Genomic DNA, 26269 nt, shown 5'->3' on the forward strand with positions numbered 1-26269 from the left:
TGAAGCAAGATGGAGATTCAATTAAAGAAAAGACGAAGCGAAACGGGAAAACAGTTCAACATGATGCACATTTATTTCGAGGCACACGGAGAGCACACATATACAATTAAACAGAATGCACATATATCAAATGCTACAAAAGAAACACAACAATGCAGATCTACAACCGACTACGCGAGCACACGGCAACACTGACACAGTTTTACTTTACAGACGGCGACAACAACACATTTACTCAAAAGCAAAATAAAAGGGCCACCCTCAAAGACAAGGGGGCAGACGGGGCCTGTGGGCCAATATTTGCGCGGGACCTGAAAGAGCGGTCAGGTCCGCGAGACCGGGTGTATCCCACCCGTGTCTTTGTGATGAGCCGCAAATGTGGCGGCGCGGCGGTGCCCCGACTTCGTGCTCCTTCGCGGGTTTCGTTGGCACTGCTTGGAGTGGGGTGGGAACGGGTCCCCCTTTTCGCACTATCTCAGCGTGGGGGGAAAAATGGGGGGGGGATTGTTGATGCTCTGGGGGAAAGAGGATAGCTGGCTTGCTTGGGTCCCGCGACGAGCGATTCCACCCCAAGCTCGTCGCCGACTTCCTTGCCTCGGACCCGAGCTACTCGGTCTCTTCCCCCATTCTCCTCAGCCGACTGCAGCAAACCACCTGTACGCCCTCGCCTCCCGACTCCACTCCGCGCTCCAACCCGACTCTGCCCCAAAACTCTCTTCGCCCTTCCAAGGCCGACTCCCCGCTCCAACCGACTCGACCGCGCTCCAAGCTTCCTCTCTCTGCAGCTCCCCGGCAGACTCCGAACCCCGACAGACTGCCCAAATTCCCCCTGCGCTCGGCGCTTTATAGGCCGGCAGGAGAACCTATATGCAAATTTCTGGATCAGAACGAGCTCGGGGGTGGAGCCACGCTCGCCCATTGGACGGAGGAAAAGGGGCGTGAGTCTCCTCTGATCCGAGAATTTGCATATCTCGATTCTACACCGACGCGCCTGGAGGCGGGGCCAAACCGCCCCGCGCTTGCTGATTGGACGGATCAGAAGTGGGCGTGTAGCATTCCTGATCCGAATTCTCCTCGGAAAGGCCGCATTTTGCACTCGCGGTTCGGCGCGCACCTTGTACGAGCCCAGGACAGCCCGATGCTCGGTGTTCACAGGTGGTGCGGGAATGGTGGTAGAAGGAGGAGAGGTGAAGGTGGTGGAGGGTTTATGGTGGTGGTTTATGGCCATGGTGCCGTTTGGAATGGCGGTGATGCGATGTTTGCGGGAGCGAGTTGTGAAGGTAAAGATCGTGGCTGTTGGCGTTGTTGTTGTTGTGAAGCAGTGTTGTGGTTGGTGGTTGTTGTGTGATGGCGGTTGAGACGTGGTTGGTTCAAAATAAAGATAGAACAGAAAAACGGCTATCTTAAAGCGTCGCAGCCCGAATGAATCACATTTATTCCCTCTAAACAACGAGTTTGGGGGCTAACTACACATGTACTTACAGAGATATCTCACCTACGGGACCTGAATGGTGGTTTGCAAGTTTCCTCAACCGCAACAATATATATATATATATATATATATATATATATATATATATATATATATATATATATATATATATATATATATATATATATATATATATATATATATATATATATATATATATATATATATATATATATATATATATACACACACACAGTGGGGAGAACAAGTATTTGATACACTGCCGATTTTGCAGGTTTTCCCACTTACAAAGCACGTCGAGGTCTGTAATTTTTATCATAGGTTCACTTCAACTGTGAAGACGGAATCAAAAATAAAAATCTTGAAAATCACATTGTATGATTTTTAAATAATTAATTTGCATTTTATTGCATGAAATAAGTATTTGATACATCAGACAAACAGAATTTAATTCTTGGTACAGAAACCTTTGTTTGCAATTTCAGAGATCAGACCTTTCCTGTAGTTCTTAACCAGGTTTGCACAGACTGCAGCAGGAATTTTGGCCCACTCCTGCATGCAGATCTTCTTCAGATCCTTCAGGTTTCGGGGATGTCGCTGGGTAACACAGACTTTCAGCTCCCTCCAAAGATTTTCTATTGGGTTCAGCTCTGTAGACTGGCGAGGCCACTCCAGGACCTTGAGATGTTTCTTACGGAGCCACTCCTTAGTTGCCCAAGCTGTGTGTTTCGGGTCGTTGTCATGCTGGAAGACCCAGCCACGCCCCATCTTCAATGCTCTTGTAAAGGGAAGGAGGTTGTTGGCCAAGATCTCGTGATACATGGCCCCATCCATCCTCCCCTCAATACGGTGCAGTCGTCCTGCCCCCTTTGCAGAAAAGGATCCCCAAATAATGATGTTTCCACCTCCATGCTTCACAGTTGGGATGGTGTTCTTGGGGTTGTACTCATCCTTCTTCTTCCTCCAAACACGGCGAGTGGAGTTTAAACCAAAAAGCTCTATTTTGGTCTCATCAGACCACATGACCTTCTCCCAATCCTCCTGTGGATCATCCAGATGGTCATTGGCAAACTTCAGACAGGGCTGGACATGCGCTGGCTTGAGCAGAGGGACCTTACCTGCGCTGCAGGATTTTAATCCATCACGGCGTAGTGTGTTACTGATGGTTTATTTTGATACTGTGGTCCCAGCTCTCTTCAGGTCATTGACCAGGTCCTGCCGTGTAGTTCTAGGCTGATCCCTCACCTTTCTCATGATAATTGAAGCTCCACGAGGTGAGATCTTGCATGGAGCCCCAGACCGAGGGAGATTGACTGTTATCTTGAATTTCTTTCATTTTCTAATAATTGCGCCAACAGTTGTTGCCTTCTCACCAAGCTGCTTGCCTATTGTCCTGTCGCCCATCCCAGCCTTGTGCAAGTCTACAATTTTGTCCGATGTCCTTCGACAGCTCTCTGGTCTTGTCCATTGTGGAGAGGTTGGAGTCTGATTGATTGAATGTGGACAGCTGTCTTTTATGCAGATAACGAGATCAAACAGGTGCAGTTAACACAGTTTATTAGTGGAGAATGGGAGGGCTTCTTAAAGACAAAACTAACAGGTCTGTGAGAGCCAGAATTCTTACTGGTTGGTAGGTGATCAAATACTTATTTCATGCAATAAAATGCAAATTAATTATTTTTAAATCATACAATGTGATTTTCAGGATTTTTGTTTTCGATTCCGTCTTTCACAGTTGAAGTGTACCGATGATAAAAATTACAGACCTCTTCGTGCTTTGCAAGTGGGAAAACCTGCAAAATCAGCAGTGTATCAAATACTTGTTCTCACCTCCAGATATATATATATATATATATATATATATATATATATATATATATATATATATATATATATATATATATATATATATATATATATATTCTTCTTCTTCTTCTTTCGGCTGCTCCCGTTCGGGGTCGCCACAGCGGATCATCCATATGATCCGCATAGTGATTTGGCGCATGTTTTACGCCGGATGCCCTTCCTGACGCAACCCTGGTCGCCTCTTACAACACAGGGATATGGTACACCTATTTTAACCGGGGTATACACAGGCCCAGTACTCACTTCGCTGACCTCGGAAGGATGACAGGTTGAGTCAACCCCCTGGTGTATTAATTCAGTGGCCCAACGGGGCTTGAACTCAGGACCTTTTGGATCCCAAGCCGCTGCCCTAACCACTGCGCCAACACCAGACTTGTGTATATATATATATATATATATATATATATATATATATATATATATATATATATATATATATATATATATATATATATATATATATATATATATATATATATATATATATATATATATATATATATATTAACGTCGTGAAGAAACTTTGGTGAATGTTGTGATCAAGTTTCATTGAAATTGCGTGTCGTTTCGGAGAAGAAAGCAAATGAATATTTTGGGGGGTGTCGATGCAAATTTCTCCATAATTAGCATAATCGGTTTGAGGGTGATAAAAAAAATTTAAAAATTTAATGTTTTGGGGAAAAGCTCAATGTATTGTAATAACTCTTTTATTGGAAATGTGCTCAAATACAACATGCTTATGACATCTATGTGCTTGAACATGTATCTTTTAATTATACATATTCGCATTTTAAATGACCTTAGATTGTAAAGGATTTGGTGGTGGCGGGATTCGCACCCTTCTCTTGACAGCCAAATGTTGAAGATTCGGCGTCACTTAACTGCACCGTCCTCTCCGGGGTTATAACGCCGGCCAGTTCAGCAGAGTCCTCGGTCCACTTGCCTCAGATCACGATACCAACGTACACCTGTGCCTTGCCAGTTGGGGAAATAGACCCCGGTTACAGACTGGGTTTGGCAGAGACCGAGCGAAGTGTGCCAGTCCGTAACCATTTTTGGTTTTTAAATACAAATTGAACAATTCTTCCTCAGCACGGCACGAATAAACTCAAGGCGGCAAATTTCATATGAATCAGCCAGATTTATTGGGGACACATCGGGGAACACGACACAAGCAAAACATTCACGACAATGTTATAATCAATCCATAACCCGCTCTTAACTTGGGAGCTACGGATTACGGGTTTCGAAGGGAACCCTAGAGAGATAAACCTGAGACAACATGCAGACAACATGTAGACAAGACACAGAGTACTTGGTGATGCCTCATGGACGAGAGGAAAAGTGTCAAAGGCACGAATGCGGCTCATGACAAGCCGATGTCAACGGATTTGAGCACCCAGCTCGAGCATGCAGCGTGGCAAAATGGCGCTCGTACTCCTTCTCCCGGCACCGCTTGCGCACCAGCGTCAGCGCGTTCAGCCCCCGTAAGGTCCACGGCACAAGAGCGGAAGATCCACGGTGTGCTCCAGCTGGCTTTTCACAAGGTCCAGCATACAAATCCAGGCCTGGCCCGTTCACCAGACTTGGCCAAATGGAGGTGTTAGGCTCCGCAGGCGGATCGATGGAATTACAAGACATGTCGAGCCGTGCAGTGAGTAGGGACAGTCAGAGGCTCCGTCACTGGACTCCGGATGAACCTGTCGGTGACCTCCTCATAAAAGTCGATCGCCGACTCCCCTCATGCAGTTCCTCCTGCCTTCCTGGGGCTCGCTCTTCTCACGAAAGCTGATCCCAGACTCGACTCGAGCAGCCAGTTTCATTTTACAGCCGATCGCAGACTCCCACAAGCCGTTTCTTATACAGCAGATCGCAGGTGGAATGGGTGGAATGAGCAGGAACGTACAGGGAATTTGGTGGCAACGTTGCGGGGACCAGCCGCAGATGTGTTAAACGTGATCGCGGAGGGGATGTTGACCAGCTCCCACATTTGCGAGGCGTTGAGCCGTCGGTTTGGGTTCGCGGCAAACTGTGATCTGGTGCAGGCCAAGCTCCAGCACCGCAGATTAAAGCCGGGTGAGACAGTGCAGGAGCTGGCACAGGACATTTACCAATCAGTCAGGATCGCGTATCGGGACCTTACAGTGGAGGCATGGGACAGACTGGCACTAGAGAAATTTTTAGCTGCTCTTCCTGACCCTGAGGTCCGAGCGTTAGTGGAGTTACAGGATCCACCCACCGTTCACCGAGCGGCCGAGTGCGCGGCCAGGCTGGCCTCGTGGAGTCGGCCGGGTCGGGTTCCAGAGAGGCCATCGGTGACGATCCGACAGGCAGAGATCCAGGATCAGGGAGGGGGGCTGGGAGAAATTGGCATTACCCAAATGTTTCAGGAAATTTGCCAGAAACTGTCGAGTTTGATAAAGGGTAATCCGGTAGTTAGTGCGCCAAAGCGGTGGGGTCCAGCCCAGCCAATAGAGCAATTCGATTATGGCCGAGGGGGTCCGGAACCGGAAGAGACATTTCACCGATACTCACGGGAGCCTTTTATGGGGAGTTGTTTCCGATGCGGGCGAAGAGGACACATGCAACGATATTGCCGGTACCCGGCGATGGAGAGATCCTCCAATAGACTTTCAAGCCCGGAGAGGATGAATCCTCCTGCTGAACCGCCAGGTCTATCCGAGATGCCCTTACCTAGGTCGAGTCCAGAGATCACTGTCGGGGGTCGGGGAAACTAGATTGGGCTGAGCATATACGGCCATGCTCGGCTGCTGAGATTGTGGCGAAGTTCCTCCTTTGGTGAAAAGAAAAAAAAATTAATTGTGGGAAAATTGGCTTGTGTTTGTAAGTTCTGCTGGGTTTTAGAGTGACAATCGGGACAGTGGGTAATTGGTAACAAAGCGGGCACAAGTGGCTGTCCAATGGCTGGTGCGTGGATCGGGTGAGAAGTGCTGTGTGAGTTGTTTTAAGTTAAGAAGTGAAATGTATGGTGCACACATTGATTTTTTTATTGGACATGGTGTGGTAACAGGGAAGGTCATGGTCGGTGAAGTGTTAGAAATGCAGGTGTCACATGTAAGGCCGATTGGGTGGGGGAGTCATGTGGGTTTTGTGGGTGGGGATGATGTGCTTGTCCACAGGGATTGCTGAAGCTCACGGTGAGCGGGAATTGCGACCCCCTTCAAGGAGATTCACCACCTGGTGGCTAATGGTGACAGTGTCTGGAGGCAACTGGGAGAGGGTCTGGTTGGGCGACCAAGGCGGGTAGGACCTTGGCGACCCAGGAAGGCCAGAGGAGCCAGTGAAACCCCTTCCAGAGTGTTGTACGGGATTAGAGCTGATGGCTACCAGGGGGGAGGGAATCAAAGGGAGCGGGGCGGAGAAGCGTCCGGGTTGGACTAAAGCTTACCTGTGGGCATGGTTGCACCTGAGATGCCCCCATCATCTTGTGGTAACCCACCCCACGGCCATGACGGGATTCAGCCTGCATGATTAAAATTTGGACCATGACCTAGAAATGTGATGATGACCATGGTGTGAGTGTTGTGAAGATGTGTGAGTCCCACCCGATCCCGCACAACTTGACAGGTGCAGCAAGGGCATGATGTCCGCATAATTTTGGGGCAAGCAAATTTGAAAATTGGCTCCCCAGGTAACGCTGGGTCTATTAGCATCCACTGGGGGAGGCGGTCAAGTGTAAATATCCTGTGAATAGTGTCGTTAAGGCTTAGAGTAGGAATGTAAAGTATAAGTGTTGTGTTTTTGTGGAACCTTTTGTTTCCCCTCCCCAGATCACTGGAAGAGTGCTGGGCAAGAGCGATGATCCGGAGGATGGAATGCAACTTCGCTCAGTGCTCTCATGTGATAACATAAAAATAAAATAAAGAAAAACGAATGATTGTTTAGGCGAGGATAAGGCCATAAGGGGGTAGTACATTAAGCAGGATAGGTAAGTTAGCCGCGACTCGCTGACCATTGCCCCTCCTACTTTATTTCGTTAGGTTAATTAGGGGTGAGTCAGTAAGTGTTAAGGCTGGTACGGTAGCGCCTGTGATATACCTTGCAGGAGCTGCGGTACCAGAGGAGGGGGCAGTGTTACGTTTGAGGGGGGGGTATGCATTCAAAGGGTAATTAGGATGTTTAATTAGGTATGCCATGCTGTTCGAGTTTACCAGGATCTCGATGTAATAAGTAGCAATTCAGTGGTGATAAGTTGTCTAGTAAATGTCCATTTCTTCAAGGGGGGAAATGATAATTGTCACGTAATTAGATAGGGACACGGGATAGGGTAAGTGTGTCTGCGTAAACCCCTTTTTGGTATTCTCTGGAGACTGGCCGTGACGTCACAGGACAGTGCAGCGGATGGCTCCGCCCCGTGATCACGATTGGCGGAAGGCGATGGCAGTGGGCCAATAAACGGCTCGATTGGAAGTGACGAGGACCAAGGATAAAAAGGTTCTGTTCGGGGTCGAAAAGGAAGAGGAAGAAGATTACAACCAAAAGATCGTTTTTTTTTTTTGGTGGGGAGGCTGTTGCGCGGAGAGCGTCCTTGTTGTTGTGCTGAGTCGATCGTGTTCTTCATCGTGTCTTACAGCCTTGCTGAGCCTCGTGCCTCACCTTGGTTGGCTCTGGGGTTCTGCTGGCTCGCACTACGGGGTCGAACGGCGGGCGGACCTGCCTCCTTCTCCTGCTCGCAACTTGGTGCCAGAACTGGTTCCCTGGCGGCTGTGAGCGGACTTGGGCCAAGACCAGGAGGTCGACAGCACCACGGTTTCTCCTGCCCCCCTGACGAGAGCAAGGCCAGCTCGTCCGACGCCGATCCAGGGACAGTTGCGTCCACACCACGGTCCAGCCTGACCACCAGAAATAGCTACGTTTTGTGTGTGTGTGTGTGTGTGTGTGTGTGTGTGTGTGTGTGTGTGTGTGTGTGTGTGTGTGTGTGTGTGTGTGTGTGTGTGTGTGTGCGTGCTTGGCGCCTTAGAAGGTTTGAGATCTCTATATTCATTGGAATTGTCTGTGTTTTTCCCCACGCCCGATCCCACACCATCCCATCGAATCGCCCCGGATCCCTCTTCTTGCCGAGTCTTGTTATTTCTGGTAATAATAAAAACAAATAAACATCATCAACTCAGTGAAAAGCCACTCGTGCCACCTTCCTCGTCCCGTTTGCGGTAGAGCGATTAGAACCGCCATCTTTGGATTATAAATAAATAAACTGCCTCCATCGTTTCCGCTCATTCAACGTTGGCGAGACTGTTCAAGTCCCGTGGACGTCACAATATATATATATATATATATATATATATATATATATATATATATATATATATATATATATATATATATATATATATATATCCACAAGCCGGTAGGCGGACATGGGTAGTCGACGACCCAATAGAACCTGACGTGATGGGCCCGTTCAATGGGGAATGACCTGAGGATTAAGCACAAGAAAATTCATCGATTTTAGCTTCAAGGGAAAATGCTGCAGATTGTTTTTTCGTTAAAATACCCCCACATTAAGAGGTTTTTCGGCCGTTGCTCGGCACCGGTTCTTTCTCACATTACGGCCGGCCGTTGCTATGGAGGGGTCCATAGCAACGGTTCTTTCTCACACATAACCAGGACAAACCATGAACCTCCCATACCAGTTTCATGTATATCTGACTCATAGTCTCTGAGAAATAACAAACTTCGTTTTTTTATTGTTTTCGACCACGGTTCATTCAACATCTATCTTCTCCGACAGTTTTTATAGGATCCGGCTGGAAATTTTTGACAATATGGCTGAATGTACTGCCCACAGTCGCTCGTGGGCCAATTTTTGATTTTCGAAAAAATAAATTTTTTATGATTTTTCTAAAATTTCAAAGTCCCGTTGCTAGGCAACGGTGGGGTCCATAGCAACGGTTCTCTTTTGCACACAACTCGGTCATGGTATGAACCTACCAACCAAGTTTCATCGAAATCGCCATTGTATTAACTGAAATCACCATTTTAAATACTGATAATAAGGGGAGAATAAATCTCCAATTTTTTTTTTTTTCGACTTGATCGACTACCCAATAAATATATGAGATAACCTATTTTATCTATTGGATGGATAACCTATTTTCATGCTGCCGACTCTTCTTACTTCCTCTTCTTCCACTTCTCAGGATGGTGGCATCACTTTTTTTTCTTCCATCGACCAGCTTACAATGAGATGGGGCAAATTTATATCGCTCGTTTCCCCTCCCCCCCCCCCCCCCCGAAACGTATCAGTGGCACGTTGTGCAATCAAGTACAAAGGTACCGAGACTGTAGCCTCAACTTCCCTTCCTTCTTCTTTCAATACTCCCTCTTCATCGAGTTGTGTGTGTGTGTGTGTGTGTGTGTGTGTGTGTGTGTGTGTGTGTGTGTGTGTGTGTGTGTGTGTGTGTGTGTGTGTGTGTGTGTGTGTGTCTGTGTTTGTGTCTGTGTGTCCTGGCGCCTGTCTGCTTAAGTAAGGCTGTAGAAGATCGTTGTTGTTATCATTATTATTATTTCCAGGTTGTCTGCTCTGTGTCTGCTTTTGCAAGTTGCTTGTTTATTTGCTGCACCACACCTCTCTCCCCTATCTCTGCACAAAATACCCCAATAAATCTTGATCGTACCACATCCCATTCCTCGCCCATTGTTAATAAATTATTATTGGAAATAATCCCAGCTCGATTTTGTCTTTTCTTCCATTGATCCAGCATGGTCCGAATCCTAGAATAGCTGGGACTTTATTCCCAACAATCACTTCCTTATAGCCGGTACGTCCTTGGCAGTGTCGCTCGGCTGCATCCGATCCCGTGACGTGATCCGCGAGAGTGATCCGGTTCGGACAAGGCGTAGCGAGGGCGTGTTCCCCAGTAATTAAATCACGTGATTAATTAGGTAACCCGATTAACTCATAGACGGGAGGACCACAGGTAATGCGGTTGAGTTATTGGCGTCCACGGTCGGTGAAGCGACCCGCCGCGTCACGGAATTATCCGTGTGCGACGGTCGACAATTCCCGGGAGTCTGGTGGGAGCCCAGATAGCTTCCCCCACCTCGTGGTCTTCTCACACGACCCCCGGCCCGCAACAATATCTATCAGAAATTAAATATATCTCACCTGTCAGGCCAGGTCAGGTATGGGAGCATGCACTGGAGGAGCACATTGCCGCGACCACTTTCCTCCGGTACTCCAGGGGTCTCCGTCTGGCCATCCCCATCTCCTTGAGATGCTGAACAACCTGCTGCAACCACGAGACACGTGGTGGGCCCATTGGCCTCCTCCCTTCACAAGGATCGCTCGCTGAGAGAATCTGGTGAACAGGATCAGCATTTGTGAAAACGAGCCACATGTTCAGACAGCCGCAGCTGATGCTCACAGACTATGCAGGTAACAAATCTCATTGGTACCAAAAAAGAGACATGGTACCAAAGGAATTAAGTCTCCGTCTCAGATCTCTGGTCAGAGTTCAAGTCTCACATTCATAGATCAAAACTGGAAGCACCAAGGACCTGAAGACTTGGACCTTTGTCCTCCTGCAGAGGTCCCGGCAGCGCTACACCCCGTGACACAATAAATCCATGACTCCCCAGGCCCGACCCAGACGTCTGTTGACCTCTGGCTCACAGCCAGCAGAGACATGAATATCACTGCCAAGGTAAGTGAATCTCTCCACGACCTCAACATCCTCGCCACAAACAGGCACAGACAAGATAGCAGCATCCCAGATATCATTGAAAGCCTGGATCTTCGTCTGGACCCAGGAAACCCGTCATCTCAGTGGCTCCAACTCCACGTTCAGCACCTCGAGGGCCTCCAAAAGGATATCTAGAATCCCCACAAAGATGACTGCATCATCTGCGAAATCAAAGTCAGAGATCTTGACATTCCCACATGATGCACCGCGGTGTGATCTCTCCAAAATCTTCCCCAGAATCCAGTCCATACAAGCGCTGAAAAGTGTGTGGCCAGTACACACCCCTGACAAACTCCAGTAACAACTCGAGATAAGTCAGAGATGGTACTACCACATCTCACAGCAGTCTCAGTACCAGAGTGGAGTTCAGACATCAGAATGATCAGGCTTGGTGGCACCCCACGAAAATCAAGAATCCTCCAGAGGGCATTCCGATTCACTGAATCAAACGCTTCACAGAGATCAACATAGGCTGCAAGCAGCCCCTGCCGAAGCTCTCGTCTGCGTTCAGTGACGACCCGAACAGTAAGGATACAGTCAAGCGTTGACCTCTTTGGTGTAAAGCCTGACTGCTCTGGATGCTGGTGCTCAAGCAGATGGTGGCGAACGCTGTCAAGAATTATCCGAGCAAAGACCTTGCCCGGCACTGAGAGCAGCGTCACCTCTCGGTACCCATGAAACAGGTTCGTACAGGTTTACGTGGTACCTGAAGCAAGTCACAGATCTCATCGAGCCTGACAGCTAACAGACCTTCAATGGACCTATCTCACCTGTGATTGTCTATTTATGTGACATTGACCAGAAACCATTTGAAAATCAAAATTTTAATGGTTGCCAAGGTTACCAGCTCCACCCACTTAAAAAAAAAGTATCACCTGTAATAATTTTCGCTTTCTGTTCGTGACTCAGCCTTCCATTTTCGGTTTTTAAAATTAATTTTAAAATTTAACATTTATTTAAATTCAATATTAATATTAATATTTTAATATTAAAATTAATTTTTTTCTTCACAGATTTGCAGTGCCAATTTCAAACCAAATAATTCGCAATGAGTGAAAAGAGGCGGGAGTATCTTGGCGAACAGATTCGGTTTGTATTTGTCTCCCTCCAAAAGGGTGACACACAGGTCCCCAGTGGGTAATATGCCACAAGACTCTGAACAATGATGTCGTGCGGCCCACACGCTCGGAACGCCACTTGAAGACAACACATCCTGCTCTAGGTGCCAAACCCAAGGCATTCTCTGAAACAAAAAGGCAGTCCTTGAAGCAAGCCAAGATGGACAGCAGTGGAGCATTTTGGCAACAGACCTCAAAGGTTGTTGAGGCTTCCTGTGAGATCGTCATGTTGATTACAAAGGGCCAAAAATATCCATAACATCGGAGAGACTCTCATAAAACCAAGTGGTCTCTGTGTGGAGCAGAGCTCATTCTGGGGCTCAGATGAGCTCAGAAAGCTCATCAAACAAGCTTTCTCAAATCTCTCTATCAAACGATACCGTCAAGGGAATGATTGATGAAATGTCTCAAGACATCAAGGATCAAGTTCTCCACCAACTCAGAGCTTCTCCTCCATTGGAAGAATCACTAGTGATCTATATATTAATACTGAAGGACCAATTTTGTGCTCCTCGTAGAGGTCGTGTCACGTTTTTCTCGGTACTGTGAGCTGGACTGAAAGAGACTTCGTTCCTGTAAGAGTGCATCGCACATAATGGCAAGAGTCAACTTTCAACTCTGAAGCAGAATAAACACTTTTCGTTGAGACGGGGGCGAGGAGTGAAGAGGCGGGGGTGGGAGATGAAGAGACGGGGGCAGGGAGTGAAGAGGCAGGGGGCAAGGAAAGCAAAGTTTTGGGCGGGGGTAAGCAAATTGAAAGCGGGAGACGGGGATGAGTGGGCGGGGGCTGGGGTGAATTTGGCGGGGTTGAGTGTGAGGGGGTGGACAGGGGGTGGGGGCCCGGGGGCAAGTGGGGCGGGGAATCAAGAGACGGGGGGCAGGGCCGGGGTTATTAAACTTTTGGGCGGGCGTAAGCAAATTTAAGGCAGGGTGTGGGAGGCAGGGAGGAATGGGGCAGGGGTGGGGGCAAGCACGCCCTGTCCAGTCCATGTCCCTCGAGTGTGGGTGAGCTGGTGAGGGTGGTTGAATGAACGGAATCCGTCTGTGATGGGGTTTTGCCGAGTATTAAATATATAATTCTCGTGTCCAGATTCGGATCTTCAGCAAAATCAAATCAATTTGTCCTTGTTACACACCTAACCTGTCCACCAAATCAATCCGCAACTTCTTAAGATATCCTGTTCACAGACAGACATGGATGGAAACATAACGTCCGTCCAACCTGGGTGGTGGAGGTAACAACCATGTGTGAAGAGGCGGGATGAGCAGGGATTCCCCCGACACGGTGATGACGTCATACCGCCGGTGATATCCCATCCCCAGCTCCCCCCTCCCTCCCTACTCACCGGGTGGACGTTTCCACTCCTGACGGTGGAGCAATTGTCCTGCGGTCAGCAACGTGTCCATGTTGATCGCTGGTTATTCAAATGGAGGATCCCGGGTCTCAGGGGTACCTCAAGTTCCCTTCCCCTCCATCACAGCTACCTCCAAGGTCCGATTCCCTTTGGTCGGCGATGCACCCGCTCCCTGAGCCTCTACCTGCATAACAGAGAAATCCGTGCTCGCTCACCACTCCCCTCGTCGAGGGCCGAATGGGGCCTAAACCCCCTTATTATGTCTCGGACAAACGAACCACCCAACATCGCGTTCCGCCGTCCCCACGCCCGTCCGTCGAGGACTCCGCACAATCAGTGTCCACACACAAAATGGTGGAAGATGGGAGCGCGAGGGAGGAGCATGTGGCGCCAAAACAGCGGGCGAGTCACAAAACCTGGACCGGACGTTTTGATTCGGAACGACCTTTGCATTCGGAGCGACTTTGACCCCATACCTTGTACACACGATGTGACGTGAGATTTATATTAAATAAACCGGATGATTGATTGATATCTTCTTGTATCCCCTCACGGTGTAGTCATCTCACGACCCCAACCTCGGGATTGTGGAAACTCCCGCGATGAGGCCGAGTCTTTGGGTCTCTCACTCTTTCACCACAGGCAGGTCGGTGGTCTTTCTGTCTTGGACCGTCTCCTCTGGGACCTTGTCCGGAGACCATTCGCCTGTCAACATGTTGAACAATCCTTGGTGAGAAGAGTGAGCACAACGACACGTGGAGATCGTTCAATGTTCACGTGGAATGATGAGAACAATGGGAGTGTGAACAAACAATAGAACATGGATGTGTGAGAACATGGCACAACAATACAAGGGTTTACTGAAAGACCCGTGTTCGATTCCCAGCCTGGTCATGTGATTTTCCCAACATATACATTTAATATTAGAACAATGAAAATATTCCTTTGTTTTTGTCAAAAGTATTTTTGCTTCCAAAGAATCATTTTTCAACGATTTTCATTAATCATACAATATTATAATTGTTGTTAAGATTATTTTACCGGATCATGTGGCGGATGAAAGATTCACCACAGAGAGTTGTAAAAGTTCACAATCTTGATCACAACAACAACAACAACAACAACAATAAAAACGACTTCCGATATTTCGTCACGTGGCTTGACGGAGCAATCTCCGGTCTGATGGTGTCCGCGGAGACGGTGTCGCTGGTGATGTGATGGTGGCTGTGCAGACAGCTGCCTGGAGACCATCGGAATATGCATCACACTTTGTTCTAAACAACCATGAAAGGTCGTGTGTAAAAGTGTTTTGTTCGAGCGAAATAGAGATTAAATGAATACTCGGGTCCATCTGACCCACGACTGCATTCATGTGAAGTTTTTTCACATTAAATTTTTAATGACAATCCCGAAAAAAATAAAATTAAACAAACACACAGGAATGTGTGAACCCCTTTATCTGGTGCATGTGTGAAAGATCAAACCAAAAAAAAACTTTTTATTAAAAAAGTTGGAAGAAAACAAAACTCTGCCGGGTCAGTGTGTCCCGTCGAACGCGACGGAGGGTTCAAGCTTCCAGTAAAGTTTTGTGATCGTGTTGTTGTGTTTGAAAGAATGACGTCATCAATTTTCTCTCAACGTACGTTTACGAACATGTACGAAATTCAATTTTACTAATACTGATGATGCCTCATAAAATCAAAAGATCAGCTTCCCTGGTGGTCTAGTGGTTAGGATTTGGTGCTTTCACCGCCGAGGCCCGGGTTCGATTCCCGGCCAGGGATTTATTTATTTTCAAAGTCCCATTATTTTTTATTTTATAATTCCTCATCAAGGTTTTTGTATGTTATATCATCCTTACATATGATTGATGAGTCGTGTTGTCACTTTTCCTTGTTTGTGTTGATCGTTGATAAAGATTGTGAACGATCTGATTGATTTGCTGTGATGTCACAATGGACAATTGTATTTAATTTCTTGGAGCCCTCAATGACCCTCGGTGACCCACGGAGAAGCAGGACCTGGAAATGGCCGAATGTTTCAAGATTTTTCCATCAGAATTAAATAATACTGAACACCACTGGTAATTTATAAATCCATGGGGTAAACTTGGATAAATCACTAATTATGGACAATTTACAAGTGTTCGTGCATGTAACGTCTGATGAGATTTCTTTCACAACATAGTTTGGAATGTTTTATTCATTTGCAATTTCTTTCAACACTGTCTCATCTTCATTCATTCCTTCATTCACGTTGTTCTGGAGAGAATGTCGGTTCTGCTGAAACAGTTTCTTGGCTGCGGTTACGACCCTGGACGGGTCGCCACTCCGACACAGCTGTCTTTTCCAATAAAAGGCAATGTGTGTGTGGTTGATTGGTATCTACACATGTGGGTTTCAGTATGTGGAATGGAGTCCGCCCAGGGTTGGCTCAAAGTATCCACCTCCATTCCGGTAAAGGGTCTCGATTCGTGGACCAAGCTGTGTGAAGTTTTCTGTTCTCGAACTTTTGTGCCGATGACTCTCCTCAGGATAATCACTGAGTTCCGGACAGCTTTCAACTGTAGTTCGTTTGTAATAATATTCCCAGGGATGGTTTTTAGCTGACCTGTAAAGTAGTTCCGGGGAGCTTACAGGACGGCACGTCGTCCGTCCGTCCATAAATATTCATACGATTTCAATGAAATTTCAGTGATTCTTCACCATTGAGAGACGGGGCCCAAAAACGATATTGAGCATGATGTGTCAAAAAAGTTGTGGACGAGTTATGACAAAATTTGGTGGATGAGTTGGTACTGTAAGGTTACAAGAACAATCCAATTCGATTTCGGTTCAGGTCCGGATTCAGACCGACCTTTCAGTAGATACAAAACGTGAATTGTTCAGCCTGGTGGAGCTATGTGCTCTACCGAGTGCCGTTCTCGTTGTAGCTGCATCCTTTGTGGTGCAGTAATCATGAAACTACCAGATGATGTTTGCCAAACGGCAGCAAAGTGCAAAACATCTCTCGGTTGGTTTAGATTTCACGAGTTGGAATATTAATAGAGGGAGCAAGAGTTTTTGGCTCTTTGGTTTATACGATTCTCAATGTTAATAGTGAAGATATCTCTTGCACATCACAAATAAACTAATGATGTTTGTTACCCTGTTAAAATACTCGGATACCTGACGACAGTCGGTGATCACGATAGCTTTTAGGAATTTAAATGTATATATAAACTTGAGCCTGCTGCCTGCCACTCTGCCTGTCTGAATGATGAGGGATGCCACGACAGAGAGGGGAGTCGTCAGGGAAAAGTGAAGATCGCATGCTCACCTCGACAGGGATAGGGGATGAGAGAATCAAGTTGAGAGCCATACGCTGACTCTGAAAGTGGAGGAAGTCAGGAAGCCATGAGAGGAGGTAGCCTTGGATGCAAAAGGCAAAGAATTTGGAGGGCGATGCTCGAGATAGGTCCAAAGAGAGAGAGAGAGAGGGAGAGACAGAAAGAGAGAGACAGAGGCGGAGAGACAAAGACGGAGAGAGAGAGAGAGAGAGAGAGAGAGAGAGAGAGAGAGACAGAGAGAGAGAAAGAGAGAGAGAGAGAGAGAGAGAGAGAGAGAGAGAGAGAGAGACAGACAGACAGAGAGAGAGAAAGAGAGAGAGAGAGAGAGAGAGAGAGAGAGAGAGAGAGAGAGAGAGAGAGAGAGAGAGAGAGAGAGAGAGAGAGAGAGAGAGAGAGAGGTCATATTGCTTATCTGAGATTGAGGGCCTCCATAAATTAGAGCAAAGGAAGGCCTTGATGTCTGCAATGATGGATTCCACGACTTTGCTTGTACTTGGAGGCAAGGTTATTTACAAGAGGGGTCAATTCAAACAAAATTATCCAGTTGCCGAGTACTCCAGCACGAAGTTCAAATGGCCAGCTCTGATGCAATCTGCAGGAAATGAGAAGCAATCTTACCTGCAGCTACTGTAGCAGGACTTGTCTTTGGCTGCTCTGGGGCCTGCATGTGGGTGAGGATGGAAAAGATGTCGTGGGGATGAGAGAGAGAGAGCAATATAAATAATTTTACCCTTTAAACAGATTAGTTTTTGAGTACGTATGCCAATGGGAGCTCCTTTTGCAGTGAACCATTCATGATAAACATGAAAAGATGTGAAATTTCTCAATCAAACGACATTGTTGCCCTGCCATTACACCCCCGTATTCCCCATCAAGATCCAAACACTATTGTTACGATTTTGGAAGACTTACCCCAAGGGGAGAACATGGACACATTGGTGACCAAAGGATTGGCAGGATGAACTGAACCCCTGCACTGTTTAGCATTCTATGATGTTTGAATGAGAGAATATGAATTATGCAAATGAAGTACAGAATGTGTTTGGGATGGAATTCAAAATCGCAACTACTGATCTTTGGAATGGTGAGGAGGAGATTGGGTTCGAGGTGAGATTTGCAAAACAATGCAATTTGATGTACCAATCCATGAATACAACGCCACATGTTACATTAATGGTTGTAGGACACAAAGCGAAGGAGCTTGGAACAATAACCACGTAAATAAAGGGTTTGTCAACACAGTATTTACATCAGGTACGAGGCAGAAATTTGTATCGCATAAAAGAGAACGAAGGGTGCGAAGGGATGGTACCACATAGTCCTGACTGAAGGGTCGACCTTGGTCAGTGGTGTACCTAAGGTATAGCAGGTGTGGCACATGCCCTGGGCGCCACTTGAAGGAGGGGCGCCACTGAGCAGGACTTGGTCTCTGTCAAGAATGGAATATTTAAGTTGATGGACAGCAGCTATATGAAGAAATTTTGGATTGCAGAATGTCCCCATCAAGTCGGGACAGCATGAAAATATCAAGACCTGAAGAGCTTCTCGAATTTATTGTTTAGTATGAAGATGAGAGCGTTTAACCTGATCTTCGCATTGCTATTCAGATAATGCTGAACATCGCAGTTTCCATCGCCAGCTGTGAGATCATTCAGCAAGTTAAAACTAATACTTTTGTATTTGAGAGCCTCCTTGGGTCAAGGCAGACTGTGATCTTGCTCTGCTGAGTGTAGACACTGACTTTGAACACATCATAGACCAGTTTGCATCAGTGAAAGCAAGGAATGTGGAGTTGTGGTTTTCATGTTGTGCCAGAATTTGTTAATTGAAAGATTAACGAGCTTGAGTTGTATTTTTGTACTGATGTTATAGTGAAGTTATTTAAAAGATGGGTGTCAGTTGTTTGGAAAGTAGCGCAATTTCAAATTGCCAGAGGCATTACTGGTACGGTATGTGGATGATTTGCTGATTTGGTTGACATCAGGGGATGATTGCAGGAGAAACATCTTCACCCTTTTGGGGATACTGGCTGCCAGAGGCGATGAGGTGCCAAAGGCCAAATTACAGCTGTGCAAGACCCAAGTGACATATTGAGGACATGTGTTGAGTGGAACCTCGAGAAGATTGTTAGGTGATGGCTTGTGGACTATTGTGAATGTTCCGAGGCCCAGAACAAAGAGTAAAATGAGGTGTTTTTGGGGGATAGCTGGATAGTGTAGAGTGTAGACCATAGGTACCTGATCTGTGTCAGACTGGTGACCTGTCCAGGATTGTGTCCAATAGCCAGGGAGACTGCTTGGGCAGCACCAAACGCTTTGCAGAGTGTGGTCCAAATGGATGGATGGATGGTGCCTGATTATGCAATATTGGTTGAATCACTGTAAGAGCAAAGAATGTGGTAATCAAAAGATGTCCAACACTGAACATAACTGTCAGCGTATGTAGTGTGCGCTGAACATAACAGCTTGGAAAATGGTACGTGTGCTAATTGCGGTATGCAATCCAGCCGAGGGTGAAAGCATAACAATATATATGGATTCCTGATATGTGTACACTGTACAGGATGACACAATGTAGGGGATCTTTGGAAATAAGGGGATATATAACATCGCAAAGTGTGCTCCTCGAGAATGGTAAATTGATCGTGGAACTTTTAGCCATAGTGAAATGTTGAGCACATCTGAAGCAAGAGATATGGTCTCAAGTGAGGGTAGAATGGTTGTCCAAAAGGTGCTTGCTCGCTTGGCTCACAAAAGTGGCCACACGAGCAAAAGGGGGATGGAGATATAGATGGAGAAGGAGGTGCTTTATCAATGCTTTAAGCAATGTGGATTATCAAATGTTGGTGGTGTGTGCTGCCTTTTTGGCTGTTTGTTGCTTCATTGGTTGGGGCATGACTGTGCCGCTGATGCGGTGCCCCTATTACCAGTGTACTGATGTTCATTTTTGCCAGTCTTGGAAGAGTGACAGGTTGAGTCGGCCCTCTGGGGTTGGTTCAGTGGTCAATGGGATTTGAGCTCAGGACTCAAGGATCCCAAGCCACCACTCTAAGTGCTGGGCCAACACGAGATTATAATATTGGTAAAACGTTTATAAAATATATGGACCGATTAACTCTTGTGCTGCTCTAACAAAGGTTGTGAAAGAGTTTGACAGCAGATCAGACAAGCTACCGAGACAAAGCTGCAGAGGAACACCACAGCATCCAGCCCGGCGACTGCGTGACCATCAAGGTGTTCAAACGACGGAACGCCTTGAAGAAACGTTGGACCAGATGTGATGGTAATGTTATGGACTCTTCTAGGTATTACTGATTACCCACATAGCTGTCAAGTGAGAAGGTAAGCCAATCATGGACTCACGCATCTCACGACAAAAGAGGATACAGGAAGTGGTAAAGAGAAAGAAAGGAAATCTGCAAGTGGAAAGAATGTTACTGGAGGTTCATGACAGATGGAGCATGGCTTTTGATTGGCATGTGCATAATCGTGATAAAATGGACAATAACAGAAAGTAAGGGCATTATGGGAATGTCATAGAGAGCAGAATGTTTGGTCGGTCGACAGTTGGGGAAACAAGGAATGGGTTGTGACAGGGTGCGCAGGGCAGAAGAAGATAAACATTAGGACCAATTCCATGAGAAAGGCGTGTATGGGATAAACACTTACTGTATATGACCCTTATGTGTAATTATGCACCTCATGTGACATGGGATGAAGGGGACATAGGCACTGTCCACCTGAAACGAGGTATATTGTTGCATGAAGGGAAAACTGGGACAAGGATAGATATAAGGATACAAATGAATAATCTTGTGGAACCCCAGGCATCATTAAATGGTATATTTCTGTGACCTTGCGGGACACATAAGGAAGGAGGCTGCAAAATATCATGATTGCAATCGAGGATAGAACATCGGAGCATGGTTGCAGGATTGTTTGGAGGTTGGGCAGGAGCCATTCTCAGATTCTGGCTGACAGGATTGGCTGTGATGATTGGAATATTCATTACGTTGTCTATAATCAAAGCAGCCATTGTGGCTGGCTTGCGAAAGTGTGTTATAGGATGGACAACGAAGCCCAGCGCCCAACCAGTGCAGACAGAGATGGTTCTGGTGAACTCTGTTGTGCTTCCGCCGCCACCAACTTTGCCTATAATTACAGCTATACCTCCCATTCCACCGTTGTACACTCCACCCCTTCCCATAGAACCTAATGAAATGTACTGTGAACTTTATATGGCCGTTGACCCACGGCTCCAACTCACATTGGATGAATGTCTCGAATTGCTTGTGCCAATGGAGGGGATGGGAAGAAATACTATGTAAACATTGTCTTGTTGGAAAATGTTGAGATTTGTACCTTCTTCATGTTTTTACTCTGGCTTGTAGTAAATCAAATATTTTTGCTTATTGTTCATAAAGAACACTATATAACCAAATATAATCAAAAATATATTCTTTCTTGTTGTTCATAAAGAACACTGTAGACATAGAGATGTGGTTAGCCATGAGCAACTTTGTGTGAGCAACTTTAGGGAGTAACTTTACTTTCTCTTATCTATGCTTAAATTCACAAATGCTAAAAAATTTACTCACTTCCTGCAAATTTGCTGAAACTTCAGGGTGATGGTGGGCCAGCTGGGTGATAGGCAGTAGCCTCTTGACAGGTTAGGAGGTGCAGAGGGAGTTTCCGACTGTCTTGAAGCCCCTTGGAGCTGTTGAAGAGTGAGTTCCTCCTGGAAAGAAGCTGCTGTCTGCTGTCCTACCGATCCACGGATGCTCCATCTCTTAAAGTTTTATATACAGTGCAACTGTTTGTTTCTTTTACATGATGTTTCAAAGTAACAGGAGGAGGGAATGTGGAGGCACTGCAAGTGTCCCAAATAAGTGACCATTGTTTTTGTGAACATCTTTGCACTTTGGGAAGAGGGAAAGGATAAATCTTGTTGTTTATCTCTGCACTGTCAAAGAGATTGCTTTGCCAGCCAAAAAGACTGCTTGTGAAAGAACCCAGCTGGGCTTGTTGACAGCTTGGGAAATAACACAGCTGGGCTTCTCAGTACGACTGGGGTACAATAACACGTAGGAGGTGACCTTGTTGTTGCAAGATAATGAAAGGAAAAGAGCTGATCTTGTACTTTCTGTACTTTCTTATCAACAACAGAAGCATGAAGGGAGTTAATAACGAACACAAGATAAATCAGGTTGATAGGCGGTCATGCAAGGGTCAAAGTAATATTGTATATTAGGCAGAGCTAAAACTGAGCTTGCCAGAGTTGGTCTAAGTGCACTACTGTGTGTTCCAAGCCACTCTCTATATGCGCGTATGTTTTGATGTTGATAAAACTCTTCCCTACCTAAGATCGGTGTGGACAGAACTTGATCTCAATCAGTGTGGACATCACTCGATCTCGACACAGGTACTTGGTCATTTCCCTGATAACACGGAATTCACATCGAAGTCGCTGGGTCCTCATGCCTCTGTTGAATCTTCGTGTGTACTTTTTGATGACGACAAAAAATTGATGAAGAAACAAACGCATTGTTACAAACAGAACACTTGTAGGGTTTTTCCCTGTAATGTACTCGTTCATGTTGATGTAAAGTTGATGAATCAGTAAATGCCTTGGGGCAAACAGAACATATGATGGGGTTTATCCCCGGAATGTACTCGTTCATGTCGATGGAAAGATGATGAAGCAGCAAATGCCTTGTTACAAACAGAACACTTGTAGGGTTTATCCCCGGAATGTACTCGTTCATGTTGATGTAAAGTTGATGAATCAGCAAATGCCTTGGGGCAAATAGAACATCTGTAGGGTTTATCCCCGGAATGTGTTTTTTGATGATAATTAAAACCTGATTTTGAAAAAAAGGCATTCGAGCACACAGAACACTTGTAGGGTTTATCCCCGGAATGTGTTTTTTGATGATAATTAAAACCTGATTTTGAAAAAAAGGCATTCGAGCACACAGAACACTTGTCGGGTTTATCCCCGGAATGTACTCGTTCATGTTGATGTAAAGTTGATAATTGAGTAAATGCCTTGTTACAAACAGAACACTTGTAGGGTTTATCACCGGAATGTACTCGTTCATGTTGATGTACAGTTGATAATTGAGTAAATGCCTTGTTACAAACAGAGCATTTGTAGGGTTTATCCCCGGAATGTACTCGTTCATGTTTTTGTAAAGATGATGATTGAGTAAATGCCTTGTTACAAACAGAACACGTGTAGGGTTTCTCCCCGGAATGTACTCGTTCATGTTGAAGTAAAGTTGATGAAGCAGCAAATGCCTTGTTACAAACAGAACACTTGTAGGGTTTATCCCCGGAATGTACTCGTTCATGTTGATGTAAAGTTGATGAAGCAGCAAATGCCTTGGGGCAAACAGAACACTTGTGGGGTCTATCCCCGGAATGTACTCGATCATGTTGATGAAAACTTGAAGAAGCAGCAAATGCCTTGTGACAAAATGAACACTTGTAGGGTTTATCCCCGGAATGTACTCGTTCATGTCGATGTAAAGTTGATGAAGCAGCAAATGTCTTGGGGCAAACAGAACACTTGAAGGGTTTAAACCCAGAATGTATTCGTTCATGTCGATGAAAAGATGATGAATCAGCAAACGTCTTCGTCCACATGGAATATTTGAAGGGTTTCTCCCCAGAATGTAATCTTGCATGATGATGTAAATTTGATGAAGTAATAAAACTCTTGTTACACACGGAACGCTTGAAGGGTTTCTCGTTTCCTTGGATCTGCTTGATCGCCTTTAAACAACTTTTGTGGTTGTTCGAAGAGACGCTGCTCGATATGTGATTGTCCAAGCAACAAGGCATTTGCTGATTGAAATGATATTCTGTGTCGAACTGCGCAGAGTTCGTAGAAGAAATGATTTTCATTTCTTTATCTGCAAAGACATTGAAACACAAAACTACCTAGAAAATGCATCATTGCAACACCTTCCCACCCCGCCCACAGCCTGGAGGTAGACCCTGATCTTTATGTATAGTTACGGCTGTGGAAATTCGCAATACACCAAAAAGGTTCCTTAGATTAGCTATGCCGGTAAGTGAGTGTTCAGATAGGTCCCCACCGTTGTTTAAAGGGGTTTCTTCGTGTTCACCGGGCTGCAACTCATATGCCACAGGGGCAGTGTACTAGGAACGGGCGACCCTCGGAAAGGAGCCCGGGGCGCCAACACGCCACGTGGGCATCGAGGGGGAGTCGCCAGGGAGGACACTCCCCGTTTTTAGGGAGCTGGTAGGCTCGGAGGCAGTGTAGTTCCCGGGGTTGCCATCGTTGGGGAATCGGCAGAGGGTAGTTCCTACCAAGGGAGCCACGCGTCCCAGCCATGAAACCGTGTGAGGGCACGGGAGGAAAATTGGAGGCCAAGGCCCAAAATTGTGAGGACACCAACACAGGCGACGGGAATCCTGTTTGTTAGAACCAAGAGTTTAAGCGAGAGGCACTTGTTGAAAGCCCCGGGGTCGTTTAAAGGTTAATGGATAGGGTAGATTAGGAAGTGAACCCCTGCGCACCATCCATCCTTTCGCTCTCGTTGTGGGCCGCTGCACCCACTTTGGGTAAAGATCACTGAACTCCGATGAGGCCATCCTGAGGCTTGAGTTGGGCCTCGACACAGGACGCTCGCTCTCCCTTATTCCCCTCCAGGAAGGGAACGTTGGGGTTGGGAGTCGGCAAAGAGACAGGATAGGTTAGCCAAACAAGAACGATAAAGGGGGTTAGGGGACGAGTTATAGCAGACGGGAAGTAAAAAGAAAAAGAAAAAGAAAAAAAATAAGTTGGGGCTAAATTGATTTTTGACAAAATAAGGGGTGGGTATGAAAGGAGACAGGCAAAGGCGATAGCTTGGGAGGGAGACCGTAGGGTAGGTCCGAGTCCGCCTTCCGAGTGGACAGCACCACCGCACTCCCTCCACCAACCTCCTCATTACAAGGCCTGTGCCGGCCACTTCATCGGCTGGCTGTGTTTTGCTGCAAGGCCTGTGCCGGCCACTTCATCGGCTGGCTGTGTTTTGCTTCAAGGCCTGTGCAGGCCACTTCATCGGCTGGCTGTGTTTTGCTTCAAGGCCTGTGCCGGTCGGATCGTCTGCCGGCTGTTTACTGCAAGGCCTGTGCCGGTCGGATCGTCTGCCGGCTGTTTACTTCAAGGCCTGCACCGGTCACTTAATCTGCCGGGTGTTTGCTACAACGGCCTTGTCATGCCACGCCTCGCCTAACTGCCTTTGCCTTGGCCCCATGCCTGCTGCCCTCGTTCATTTTGCCCCGTTCTGTTTTGCATTCCCCCCCCAGCCTGTTCATTACCACGTGCGCCGGACCGTCGCGCAGGCTGCAAGGATTGCCCTGTTGGCAGCTGCAACACGGGACTGCACTGGCAGCCCGTGCAAGGTTTGTCAGTTCACTGCACTCATTTAAGAAGGGGAGGCCTTGGACTGCGTTTAAGCAGCCTGGCCCCTTGCTTCTGACGGTTGTTTCTTCCCGCAGAGTCCATCGATCCTGGGCCATGTTTAGTGTAAATTTATAAGTTGTTAAGTTGTAATTGTACATGAGTGCGCCCCCGGCATGTTTGTCTTAGTGCCGGCAATTTATTTAAGTCGTCTGTATGAGTGGGTTTGTTTCATTAGTTACTCAGCCTGAAGGTTATTTATTTTGGGGACACAAATACAATGAATGTCGCACTCAGGAATCCGAAGGTAAAACGTACTAGGGGAGAACTACACATGATGGCACACGAAAATTCGACGACTCAGGACGAGTCTGTAAAAAAGGGAGGGGGTAGTGTTACGGCTGTGGAAATTCGCAATACACCATAAAGGTTCCTGAGATTAGCTATGCCGGTAAGTGAGTGCTCAGATAGCTCCCCACCGTTGTTTAAAGGGAATTCTTCGTGTTCACCAAGCTGCGACTCTGTGAGATAACCGTTTTTCTTTTTACATTGTTATTTTGAACAAACCTCCACGCAAACAACAAGCCGCGTTGAAAACCGTCGAACGCAAAAGGAAACCAGAGGAGTTCCGATGGGTGAGCGGATTTTTCCCGCCTGTTTCTCCGAGGAGTGTGACGGAGCCAGGGTGGGGCGGCTCGCCCCCGATTGGTGGACGCGCGGGGTGACGCTGTCGGGAATGAGGAACGCCCCTTTTTGGGAAGCTTCCAGAAGGGAGACGGAGCCGAAAACGGGGCGGAGCCCCGCGCGATATAAGGCGGACCACGCGCGGGGCTCACTCTCTCTCTGTCTGGGTCGTCGACGTCTCTCTCTCTCTGTCTGGGTCGTCGACGTCTCTCTCGCTGTCGGGGTCATGTTGGATTCTACTCGCTCTCTTGGTGGACGTCATTCTCTCGCTTCATCTTCGAGCTCTCTCTGGGTGGTCGAGGTCGGGCTCTCTCGTCTTGGCGTTGGGCGACCTGTCGGTGAAG

General features: G+C 46.7%; 1 protein-coding gene and 1 non-coding gene across 2 annotated transcripts in view; one reads left to right on the top strand and one right to left on the bottom strand.

Moving 5' to 3' along the window:
- Positions 1 to 26269, bottom strand: part of LOC147008348 (uncharacterized) — an 89338-nt gene that overhangs the window by 34512 nt on the left and 28557 nt on the right. Inside the window, 2 exon segments of the mRNA XM_085865085.1 lie at positions 22538 to 23461; positions 23603 to 23612. Of these exon segments, the coding sequence (XP_085721211.1) occupies positions 22538 to 23461; positions 23603 to 23612 (934 nt within the window).
- On the top strand, positions 15211 to 15282 carry TRNAE-UUC (transfer RNA glutamic acid (anticodon UUC)). Its single transcript has one exon. It is a non-coding gene; the product is annotated as a tRNA-Glu (tRNA).

The sequence above is a fragment of the Eptatretus burgeri genome, chromosome 19, assembly GCF_056783735.1.
Source record: "Eptatretus burgeri isolate ZD-2024b chromosome 19, Ebu_testis_v1, whole genome shotgun sequence".
Lineage (NCBI taxonomy): Eukaryota > Metazoa > Chordata > Myxini > Myxiniformes > Myxinidae > Eptatretus > Eptatretus burgeri.